The sequence below is a fragment of the Neolamprologus multifasciatus genome, chromosome 12 (genome assembly GCF_963576455.1).
Source record: "Neolamprologus multifasciatus chromosome 12, fNeoMul1.2, whole genome shotgun sequence".
Classification (NCBI taxonomy): Eukaryota; Metazoa; Chordata; class Actinopteri; order Cichliformes; family Cichlidae; genus Neolamprologus; species Neolamprologus multifasciatus.
In genome coordinates this window covers 34350280-34362870 of record NC_140450.1, presented here as the reverse complement: position 1 = coordinate 34362870, position 12591 = coordinate 34350280, and the positions used below count along the sequence as shown (strand labels likewise).

The 12591-nt window shown below is 40.3% G+C and overlaps 1 protein-coding gene and 1 long non-coding RNA gene across 8 annotated transcripts in view; both read left to right on the top strand.

The window, feature by feature from the left end:
* The window catches only part of LOC146507395 (uncharacterized), a 31764-nt gene that overhangs the window by 10776 nt on the left and 8397 nt on the right, over positions 1-12591 (top strand). For all 7 annotated transcript variants that reach the window (XM_085179328.1, XM_085179327.1, XM_085179323.1 and 4 more), the window contains one exon: positions 684-809. In XM_085179328.1, the coding sequence (XP_085035454.1) occupies positions 684-809 (126 nt within the window). The remainder of the gene's footprint in view (positions 1-683; positions 810-12591) is intronic.
* On the top strand, positions 816-4246 carry LOC146507396 (uncharacterized). Its single transcript, XR_014877105.1, has 2 exons — positions 816-2148; positions 3206-4246. It is a non-coding gene; the product is annotated as an uncharacterized LOC146507396 (long non-coding RNA).

The following is a 12591-nucleotide window of genomic DNA, read 5'->3' as shown; positions in this document are numbered from 1 at the left end:
TTCATGAATCCTTAGTATTATCCTCATGTCTGCAAGATATCTGAGTACTTAGATTTGATATAAAGTATTTATAACTATAATGTAGTAAGATGCCTCTTGCATCCAGTTAGATTGCAGTGTATCTGTGTCTGTTCAGACTCGTATAATACATGTAGTGAAGACTTTGAAGTAATTTAAAGTTAAACGCATTAGGTGTTTGTGACTGTGGGGCAACATTTAACCTTTCACCACTGAATTATTATCACTTGCATTTCTTGAGTCCCATATTTTAGGTGCTCCTGAGATCCTGTGTTCACAAGAATGGGTTAAAGCAAAAAAGCTGATTCGTCAGGCCACGTCTAGATCATAATGATGTAGACATGGCCATGCATGCTAATTATTACATTATAACATGTTTTGGTTTTAGAAACAAAAATCAATTTGTTGTTAGTTCCAGTTAGCCACACTCCTGTTACCTTGAGGAATTGTGCTTCTGTTTGAGCAAGTGGCGTTGCATTGCTGCGGGTAATAGTCACACTTCACAAGAAAGCAACAAACTGACACCTAAGCAGTGTTTAAACTTGAGTGGACTGAAGTTCAGTTTATTCTGTCCAGCTTCCAGCATGACAATGAGCAGCTTTTTACTGTTATGAGGTGATGCAGTTGGGTCGCGGTGTTCACTTTGGATCCTCTGTGCTGCTCAGGAGTTGAACAGATTGCGGTCTCGGAGTGTGTCGCGACGATCGGTTCCTGCAGGTAGTGCCGTGGATGGAAGCCCTTCCAGGATGAGGAGTCGCAGCGCCCACAGAGAGCAGGACCTGCAGAGCAGGGTGAGTCAGGCTGCTGCTCGTTTTCTGCACCATTTGATTACAAATTACTGTTTTCACTCAGCTCTGTGGAAACAGAGAGGTAGGGCTTTAAGTGAGAATGTGTGTAACTCTGGGTATTTGTACGCGTGCCTCATGCACTGAAGACTGTATTGGAATGCAGCTTGGTCACTTGACATGAAAATGCTGCTGGACTCACATAGTAAAGAGCTGGTGACTAATGTTGAAAGCATGGACGTCCTAGACTCACCTCTGCCCATCCCACATTACATTCTAGGGAAGTGGTGCTCAAACACCTTCTCAGGCCTGTACGTCAGGATTGGATCAGACAAATGATTAAGTAAAGATTTCACTGCTGATTTATCAGAAACCTGACAGCAGGGCTCAGAGAAACCTGTGAAGTGAAATGGCATGTAATGATTATGTGTTCTGCAGGTATTTGTGTAACCTTGCTACTTGATTTTGATTGGTTAGAAGTTATATTTGGTTATAAACTCGTAGTTCACCTCTGTCTTTATACCACTGTGAATGGAATAGCCTTTGCTGGGAGCGATAATGCTGTCTGTATATGTAGTTGATATTTCTTGGAAGACTTGATGGGATTTGTTCAAAAACAAAAGTTTATTTAGTTTCAGGGATGCACTTATTGTGATTTTTGGTGATCATAAAACACCTTTTTGGCCATAACTTTAGAAATTTTGCCTAATTTGTATGCTAAATTTAACAAAAATGTCTAGTAAGACAAAATGTTTTGATTTCAAAAGACTGGCAAAATGTGGACAGATATCAATGTAAGCTGCTGCTTGACTGGTTGGTGGAAGCAACTTCAAGGTGGTAATTCTGGTTTTATATTTTTAAACATGTAAACAAATGTGTCTGCATGTTATCAACTCTACAAATTACATGCACACTCATATTATTATTACATTTAAGGGTGGACAGTGTTTATTAACGATACAGGGTTGGGTTCAGGTTGCGCTTTGTCACTGACACTGTAATTGTAGGCTCAGGTTGAAGTACAGTCTGTTGTGCCTTATCATTACGCAGGGAGATCCGATTAAGTCACCACAAAGGTCAAGGTCATTACCACCATCTAGTGGTTGTGTTTTAGTTTGCAAGAGTCAAGTGTTCCTGTGTTCTGACAAACCATCCTACTTTGGCAAAACGTCCTACCGTAAGTAGTTTATGTACATTTCTGCTGTCACAGAGTCATTCCAGCACCAATTTAAGTAGGTATGACGGTTTGCCACTTAACTTTGCCCATCAGAGTATGTTTGTAGCTCATATGCATACAGCCAGGATGGTTTGCCACTTCATTTTACCCGTTAACGTGTGCTTGTAGGTAGGGCTGGAAGATATATCGAGTTTTTAAAAAATATCGATATATTTTCATACGAGATATAAGATGTGACAATATCCTTTATATCGATATAGTCTATGTTACGTTATAATTATACTTGTGGAGCCACAAGTTTGCCTCTCTTTCGTCCACTTTTGTCTCTGCGCAACGTTACTCGGCCTCACCTCTCCTTCACTCAACACAACTCCCCCTCCTCCCCCATAGCTTCACCTGCAGGCAGCGACAAGATGGACACGGCAAATCTCCGTTAGCGAGTTGTGGGGCTGGACGGCGTCAACGTGTTAGCGAGCTAACCGCGCTAACGAGCTAACCACGCTAACGAGCTAACCATGCTAACGACAGCCCACAGGGGCTGCACGGCCTAAAATCCCTTCATTTTCTCAAAAGTTGACAGCGCGCCTTATGTATGAATTCTGGTTGTGCTTACTGACCGCGAACCGATTTTATGTGGTACACGGCGCTCAGCAATCTGTCAAAAAATGTTTTAGTACGACTTTGGTAAGCTACGGAGATGCAGCGCTTGATGGATTGTTGGAGCATTACGGCTACCGTAGTCTGGAGCCTCGCGGAGTGATACGTACTGTGCTTCAACGTAATATTACCGTATTGTGTGTATAAAGGCCATAAATGGCACCTGTTAAGAGACATGGTTACAAAGAGGATTTCAAACTCAAGGCTGTCAGTCACGCAGTAGAAGTTGGGAACAGAGCAGCTGTGAAATCTGTCTTTGTTATTATGCTCAGCGTCTGTTAGTTTACATTTTGACTGCACAATTATGAGCTTTTTGTTATGCACAAAAACAGCATTGTTTTCTTTTATTTATGGAGCATGATTATTTAATAAATGCTCATAATTTCTTTTTGAGTAATTTCTTCATGTAAATCTATGCTGTATGTAAATAAAAATGCCTGTGTGACATCTGGGACACAGTGTGACTTATGGCTTTAAAAAAATATCGAGATATATATCTTATATCGCCACCCAGCTAAAAAATATCGAGATATGAATTTTGGGTCATATCGCCCAGCCCTACTTGTAGGTAACATTCACAAAGGTAGCATGGTTTGGCACTTAATTTTACCCGTCAGAGTATGTGTGTAGCTGTTATTAACAAAGGTAGGATGATTTGCCACTGGATTTTAGCTGTTAAAGTATGCTTGTAGGCGACATTCACAAAGGTAGGATGGTTCGGCACTGAAATGTAGCTATTAAAGTATGCTTCTAGCTCAGATTAACAAAAGTAGGACGATTTGCCACAAAATTTTAGCAGTTTAAGTATGATTGTAGGCGACATTCACAAAGGTAGTACAATTTGCCACTGAATTTCGTGTTGTGCGCATGCGCAGAAACAACGGGTAGGATGGTTTGCCAGGTAGGATGGATTCCCAGAACACCGGGTATCTGAATTATTCCTTGTTGCCATTTCCAGTGCTTGTTTGAAAAAAAGCTTTTCAAATGACCCTATGTAAATAAAAAAAGTGCACAGTTTTACATTTTAGCTCAGACAACTTTACACATAGTAGAAGAACCGCTGAATTAGATTTTTAAATTGTTAAAAATCGTTCTAAAGAATCGTACAGTTTGAATGCATTTGTCTCTGTCAGTAGGCCACAGACACTACACAAACCTGCTGCTTGTGTTAATACAGATTTCTAACTAATAATGTCGCTGCTCATTTTGGCAGTGAATTGGTGTAAAAGTAAAGCTTTCCAAAAGTGATGATACTGAATATTACACTGGAATAAGGCTGCAGCTAACAATGTATTCATCATTATTGGCTCTAAAACTCACTGTCATCCAGTTTAATTTCACTTTAGACAAAACAGCATCAAATCAAAAGCTCTGTCATTTTCTTCTTACTCTAAAGTAAGAAATGATAATGATAAAATTACACAATTACTCAGTTCTGGATCATTTTTTCTGTTTGTTAATAAATTCAATATTTCTACTCAGTAGTGATATTTTATTCAAGGTAGCAAGAATTCAACATTCAGCATCAGAATATGAGCAGAGCTTCATTAACACATACTAAGGCTTATATGCAGGAGCATGACTTTTTAAAAAAAATGTATTTAGTAATCAGGGCTCTACAGTGCGACCAATTTGGTCGCAAATGCGACCAAATTTTTCAGTGATGCGACTAAAAAAAAATATTTGGTTGCACCTGTGCGACCAACTGTTCGGGTAGCAAAAAAAAAAAAATCTGCAACCTTCCCTGTGGTCAACAACAAGGGGTGGGACCTCTCTGATTGGCCGTGGTCCAGTTGAAAGTGCAGGTGGAAGTGGGAGAGGAGTAGCTTGAATAACGCGGCCTGATCCTTCTGAAATTCATAGCCAGTGCTCTGACACGGTGTCATCAATCTTTGAATGCTGAAAAAGCACAGTGTATCCAGAAAAACACATTATATTATAGAAATTATTATAAAATTTGTGTGCGCCTAACTTTTGTTCCGGTACGCCTAACTTTTTAAAGTTAGGCGTACCGGCACGCCCATGGCAAAAAGTTAGTCTAGAGCCCTGGTAATGATAAAAAAACCCATAGGCAGATTCTTAAATGTAGTTAAGATGTTTAAAATATCACAGATAGTGTTTAAAGCCAAATATGTGGGCGTTGCTGGACATCTGAAATGACTACTTTCCTCAAATTGTATTCACCATAGACTCAGAGACATGAGGTAATAGTAGGGTGGTGACATCACTGGTTTAAGTGTGAGGGTCTGAGGCTGGTGAGTGCAGCAGAGCGGAGATGGGCACCGGGCAGAGAGCTGTGTTGTACATGTGGTCATGTTGTCTCGCTCCGTACTGCCTCTGGGTAAGTGACAGCACCACTCATGTTGAATGTGTCTCCATCAGCCGCGCGCGTCTTCTCGTATAGGGCTGTAGGAACTCTTGGTTCATATATACAGTAGACTGTATGTACATTAGCCGCATCCTATTTCACCTTCTTCCTGTTGTTGCTGGTTCCTGGCTGAGTAAAGACTGATGAGGTCAGAAGAGGGGAAGAGATGAGTCACTTCCTAGCAGATCGTTTTCAGTACTACGGTGAGGAATATTTGGTCAAAAAGACATCAATAATATGTTGATTGTTAGATGTTTCATGTTTTATTGTATCACTTCCTTGTCTTTAAATCTTTCTTTTAAAACTAATAGTCTGAATAATATCAATCAAGGAAGCTTCAAATATTAAAACTGTGTGTTTTTCATTATAAATTTGCTGGTATGGCCAAAATACTTAATGTAATACTTTATCTTGGAGAAATATATAAAAACTCTAAATATTATGATTCTATAATTTCTGCTTTTGCTGTGAAATAAAAAAGGAGATAAACTGTAACTGTAATACTTAATTAATTACTTAAATATTAAGAGAATATTGACTATTAATATTTAAACAACTTAACTATTAGCATTGTGGCAAATAAAGTGCAAATACTTTGTTACAGTACTTAAGTAGAATTTTTTAGGACTCTATGTGTACTTGAATAAAGTTGTCTGTTATTTTTCTGACAACGTTTTGCTTTTTAATCCATAACTTTTGACTTTCAAAACAGGCTCATTACTTTAGGGGAAAGTCACTGCACGTCCTCACGACATTAAAGTGCTTTGAACATAAATAGAGGGAAAAATAACACATAGAAGCCTTGTAAACAATACAAGCGAGCTACTTTTTTACGCCGAATATATTTCAGAGCGTGTACTTTTTCACTCTTACTTAAGTAAAGTTGAATTGGTGCGTTCACCAGAGTATTTTTAACACTATTAGTAGAAGTAGCTGTACTTCTACTTAAGCCACACTTGATTAGCCACTTGTTATCATTAGGTAGCAGGTAGTGGCTACAGCTAATGATACAATGAAAATGGTACTCAGTATTGAGTATTTTGTACATGTGATTTTGAAGATATGGTAATTAAAGGTGTGAGGACTAAATATTAATAAAGTATTAAAGGAGATAGAAGGTTAAAGTTGTTTTTTTTTTGTTGAAATACTCGTGTGTGGCATTAAATTGGAGGGGAAAGGTATGTGAGTGTTTCTATGCTATTGAAATCTTCAGCAGAGCACTTCAAAGAATTGTTAATCAGATTACCTGTAGGGGGCACATGTGGACGGAGATCCAGATTTTAGGAACCCTTCTGCCTCGGTTTGCTCCCAGGTTAAGTCTCTGAAGTGTGTCAGAGTGGCCCACTGTCTTTATTTAAGGTACAAGTTCACTGGCAGAAGGTGGCTGAAGTTAACAGCATGTGTCAGGAAGTGTTATTGTTTCCTTGTGTGTTGTGGTGTTTGCATGACCCGACTCTGGGTGAGATTTAAACAAACACTGAGTCGCCTGTTGTGATTGGTGGTTTTGGCCACGTTGCGCAGACAAACTGGTTGATGTGCATACAGTGCAATCCCACTTGCCTGGAGCCACACCTGTCTTTTGTCTTGTCTCTTTTGTGCTCGTCCAATTTATCTGCTGATAGCTTTCTCTTAACGTAATACACACACTTGTCCTCCTTCCTATCTGATTGTATCACAAACCTCACTTTCTCTGCAGCTTTCTCTCTCTGCTCACGTACGCAACCTCGTCTCTATTTTTTCTTTCCTTCTACATGTTGTCTGCATGCTCGCTGTCCTGCCTGTGTCCCTCCACTTATGTTTCCTGCAGCTGAATCGAGCTGGAGCGACAGAGCACCGCAGAACATATATCACCCTCCCCTCTCCCCCCTCTGTTCTGAATCACGGACCTCCCCTTCTCTCTCTTTGCCTCGCTCTTGCTCTCTGTCTCGCTCTCTTTGGCTCTGTCCCACACTCCCTCTCTCCACCCAGTTTCTCCTTGACGGCGAGTCCTGTAACACTCACTATAGAGAGCAGCTTGGCTGACGCATTTTCTCCTACCTGCCCATACCTGCAGAAAAAGGCGAGGGGAGGGAAGGAAAAAAAATTCCTTTCTCTGGATCTGACCTCTCTACCACAGCTCTCTCTTCAGTTTCCTCTTTGCGGCGGTGCATTGGTTGCCCTCTGGTTTTCCTCATGGAATACGAATGACTACAGCAGCTTTCTTTTTGCCACCAGCTGCCCTGCACCATTTCTGCTTGCAGCTTTTTGCCAGAAGATACAATAGTTGTGTGCAGTATGAAGATGTAGCCTTTTTGGAAGGGCGGGTGGATTTAACAACTTTTAATCAGAGCCATGTTTCGGGAGAAAAAGATCAACGTCAGCTGCGAGAGCGTGCGTCAGGTCGGCTATAATTTAGGCTCACATGAGGACAGAGAAGCTCTCACCCGGTGAATTGGCAGAGGTCTCGCAGAGCACTGAGATAAGTGAACGTTTGGCCAAACAGAGTATATTGAGGTGATTTTATCATTAGTGCTCGTTGTTTTTGTACTTGATTATTTTTAGTAGTGATTTATGTTCTTTAAGCTAAAGAACCTGTTGGAAGACAGTGTAGCAGTGTTTCAGTAAAACTTATATTAAGTGGTGACCTTTCCTAACCTTTATATGCCCACTTGGGTGTTGTGCTAGGAATATCAGAGCAGACATATCTCGTAAGCATCGAAATAGACATTAGAAAGCTTCACAATCCACTTAATGCCGACAGCCTGGAGCCTTGAAACAAGAGTGCTGACATCTAAAGTGGGACTGCACTGCAGAAAGGACACTGAGTAAAGAAACTGGGTAGATTTTCTCTCCTGTAACATTCAGACATCATCTGCGCTACAGTGCTGTAAGCAGCAGCATCATTACATTAAGCCTGCTGAGCTCTGTCATTTTCTCTGTCACCTTATACACTGCTGCAGTACTGACCCTGCAACATGCGTCACTGAATACATAGGCCACCATCCCTGGACTGCCACCTCTCCAGCATAACTAGACTCTAATGATTCCCTGCTGCTCCTGCTGCAACAACAAGAGTCCCAGCTTAGCTCACGGGCTCCGTTCAGACACAGCAGGTCCCGTCGTTGGTTGGTTGTGATGGAGTATCTCGGGGGCAAGCTGTCAGTAGCTCAATCTCAGGTGTCAGGATGGGTGGGAAATGTCCGTCGCTCCCTTCACGGGGCACTCAGCTTTTTGTCCACCTCGGCGGAGAGGGGAGGCAGGGGAGAGGACGATACCGGGGACTTCAAGAGAACCAACTCCCTGCGCTCCCTGGCCTCCCGCAGCAGGGAGTCCTTCCGCAGGTTTTCTCTGCGCAGCCAGCAACGCCTGTCCTTACGCAGACGCACGGCACCCAACACCCCCACTGCTGTAAGACGCCACACATACACACACACTTTAAGTACAGAAACATAGCAGGGAAGCACTGATTCCAACTTTTATCGCTGATGGTTTTGCAAACAGTGAATCGGGGTATCTAGAGATGAGGCGCTAATGTGACTCATAAGTTTTACTTTTACATCTGTTGGTGATAAATAAAGCACAAGTGGAATTCAAGTCATTTCATAGCTATGCCCATGTCACTGTATTAACTGCTCCTCCTTCATCAAGTATTTGGTCTCTAGCCAAACATGTGAAGAACTTAACCACATGCTGCCTGATGCACAGCCCTGCTGCTTCTCTATTTTTGTGGATTATTCTCATCTCCATCTTGTTTTCTTTGGAACAGCGTAGTGTTTGTCTCTCTTTGATTAGCAAATCCGTTGTGCTACCTGTTCTTCAAGTGATATAATTAGACACAAGGACTGAGAAAAGGGCTGATAAACACTGTAAAATATGTCTATATTTTATAATATATATTGTTTATTTATTTGCACATAATTTCTGTCCCTTGTAACCTGGTCTGCGTGAAGGACAGATTTAAAAGTCCCTGAGGGACGTGTGCCTTGCAGTGAAGTTGTTCCTATATTCATGTCGACGCCTGTTTGCTCAACTGCTGTCCAACACCTCATGAGTCACAGCACCTAAAGATAAGAGGTGTTTTCATGAGATCTGTGTTGCTATTAGTTGTGTTACCATGTCTAAAGTTAGTTCTACACATCAGCAACTGTTTTTGTGGTCTGTGGGAGTAGCATCTGCTCCCACTGACTCAATAAGTACTTGTATGACAGTAAATGATCCCTAATGATTGAAAGCTATTGAATTGATGAGAGGAGGCAGTGGATTTGAAAACTGGAACTACACATTTCTCTCAGAGCACAGAGAAACTGAAGACTGTTGAAAAAGCCATCCGGTCGTTAAGTGATGACGTGATGAATCCTACTTCCGGGCCTAAAGTAGTCTGCGTTTAACATGGCTTTTGTGTTGTTAACATGTTTAATGTTTTGTATTTTCTTCTATTTAATCTCAAAAAGCTCCTAAAACAGTCAGTGATCACTGTTGACCTCCCTCGGCTTTTATTACCGCTAATCATTTATTTAAGCTCAGTTTTTAAAACCTTAGCATGTAGCTACAGCCCAGCTTATGCAGCAGTATATGAATGACTAACCTCGTATTGTGGATGGATTATCTCAGTTGTTCTCCTGCTGAAGTTTGGTCCTTTTACAGCATCCTGCCATGCGATTACATTTGTTCCTGACCACCGAGAACACTCACGTTAACTTTTATCGAGTGGAAAAACAGTTAGCTTGTTTATATTATGCTAAGATAGCTGTGTTGCTAGCGGTCACGTAGCACATCATTATATACCAACTAGCCAAACTTCAGTAACCCTACAAACGTCACTGCTGTTTAGTTTTCTGTCTTCATTTATGTTGGAAGTGATAACAGAGCTGTACGTTTTAATTTGTTTCCAAAACCCCGCAGTCAGGACATGCTATATTGTATTTAGATAGAAGTTAGCAGGAAGTTAGCTCGCTAGCTTCTAACTCCGTTAAATGTCATAAATTCCGTTTTCATGGATGCCTGGATGTTAAACTCAATTGTTACACCTGGTAGAGCAGAACGCTGATCATTTTATTAAAGATGAAAGACTTTAGACAGTTTTTCAACTCTCAGTAATGCCATAGTGACCGTTTGATATGGACCTGCAACGGAGTTTAGGCCCAGACACGGCTAGTGACGTCAGATTTAACGACCGGTGTTGTACCAAAAAGTGATTGTCTGCCAAAAAGTGATTGCTCGTATTTAAACTGCTATAAGTAACTTGTTGGGCTATAATATGTGAAACATATGTCAAATGCATCCCTCATGGATGACATAAAGTCATATTGAGCCACAAACAACATTCGTGTAACAAGGTAGAAGCCGCAATCAGTTTTTGGCAGTGACTTTTATATAACCTTTATTTATGCAGTTAAAAAAAATCTCATTAACATTAAAAATGTATTTTGTCAGAGTAAGCTGGCCAAGAGGACAGCAGACATGGCAGCAAATATGACAGTAGTTCTGTAAAAATATTTTAAACGAGGATAAAGGACCGGATTGGTTATAATGTAAGTACAATAACACAGAGCTGTAAAGATACTTGAAAAAACAGATAATCTTTTAATTCTATATATAACGCTGTTCACCGAAGTCTATTTACCAACATACATAAAGATATTACACATAAAAAATACACGGAAACATTGGAAATCAGTTTTTGGCAGGAAATCACTTTTTGGCACAACACCAGATTACCACTAGCACATCTAGACACAAGGCTTTAGTTTCGTGCCCTATTCAAGCTCTCGCTGCTGTTTGTGACACGTTTTTGGTCCGTTGTCTGAGGTGTGAGCTGCATATTACAGTTATACGTAATTATTGTTTTGATCTATTCATTTATTTTTGCCAATTCAAATCAATAGCAGAAATGATACCAGTATAATGTTTATTGTTTATATACTCATCCAGAAAACCGGCCAACTGGTTAATCAGAAAGTAAAGTGTTTATTTTTTTACATTTATTTTAAACTTTTCATTCTCCTATGTCGAGAGTGATTTCTTTGCAGGTCTCATTATAAGGAGTTGAATGAGTGCTCCATGATTTTCAGTATAGCTGTGGTAGTATAAACAACTGGTTCTGCTCTGACATCTCATAGCCAGAAGTCACTCTTAATCTCAGATGACTTCCCAAAATGATCGGTTTCCAAATCTCCCGACTAAGTACTCTGATATGCAATTTCTGTTATAATAGATTTTATGTAAATATAAACTGCTCTGAGTTAAAATTGTGATTTGTGAAAACATGGTATGTTTTATACCAAAGTGGTACGAATGTGGCCACCACAGACTGTAATTGGAGAGTTGAATGTAACCACATCACCCATTGCTTTGCCTTGATGTTAGACATTATGGTCTTTTCCGTGTAGGTGTTTAGGAGCCTGAAGTGACCATCTAATGAGTTATCACCCACTAACTAAGGCTGGTTACCAATAGAGTATGACCAGTTTATTTATTTTTATAATCAGAATAGTGGATGTTTAAGCCAACATCTGTCCTTAAAACCCTTCAATCACTTCAATCACTTGTGTGGGCTGTTGGTGCAGTTAACTGCTTAATAAACAACATTTTTTAGTTATTGACTGCAATAAAATAGCTCTTAAAAGCCAACATGGTTGAGACAACCAGTTCAGTGACTCATAATATCTCAGGTGACTCTTGGCAGACAGCTAGCAGTGCTAACTGAATCTGTTGGCACCCACCTGTCACTCAGAGTAGCCACACCTGTAATAAATGCAACCTTTAAGCAGTAATAAAGTTTGAAAGGGTGAAGTATAAAAAAAAGTACATTAACACTTCAAGTACAATTTTCACAAAGGAAGAAAGTTGTTTTTTTGGTTGTTTTTGTATATACGATTCCCTTTAAGAGGCAGCCACAAAGGGCTATTCAGGAAACTCGAATTTTAGGCACTTCTGCTTTATTTTTCAACATGTTTGTAGCAGTTTCTGAAATTTACAAGATGTAACACGTATACACGGTGAAGGGAAACACATTTGATCTCAAACAATCTTCCTGTTTGCAAACCAGAAAAACAAACCCCAGACTGAAAGTAATCCTCTAAGTCAGGTTCAGCACACTCTGAGCTGAAATCTTAAGCCAAGTCAGGTTTCTTACATTCTTCTCTCTGTTCTTACGAACTGCTTTGTACGACGGCGAGACCTCGTCTGTATGCAACGCTTGTGTAATGAAAAATATTTACAGCACTGTTCGGTTTTCCTTGTAGGGTTTCTCGTAATGTAAAACTTCCGACATGCGGCTAAAGCCCGTTTGCTGGCATGAGATCAGTGCTCACGGGAGCAGTTGTTTTGAATATCTTTTAGGATATTGATATTGATTGCTGGGGTGTACATGAGTGCCCGCCAGGCATATTTTCCCACTCCACCAAGGCCACAGGGATTGAAGCAGATGAGAATGGAGCGGTGAGTGCTGTAAGTGTGATTGAATGTGTTTTTAGGGCTTTCATTACCCTGACATATATAAGATGGACAATGATAGTCATCCTGAAATACACATACACATTCCTCGATAGCATCAAATTGTGGTACAAGCTTGTATCTTAGACACCGTTTATGTAAACAGAACGACT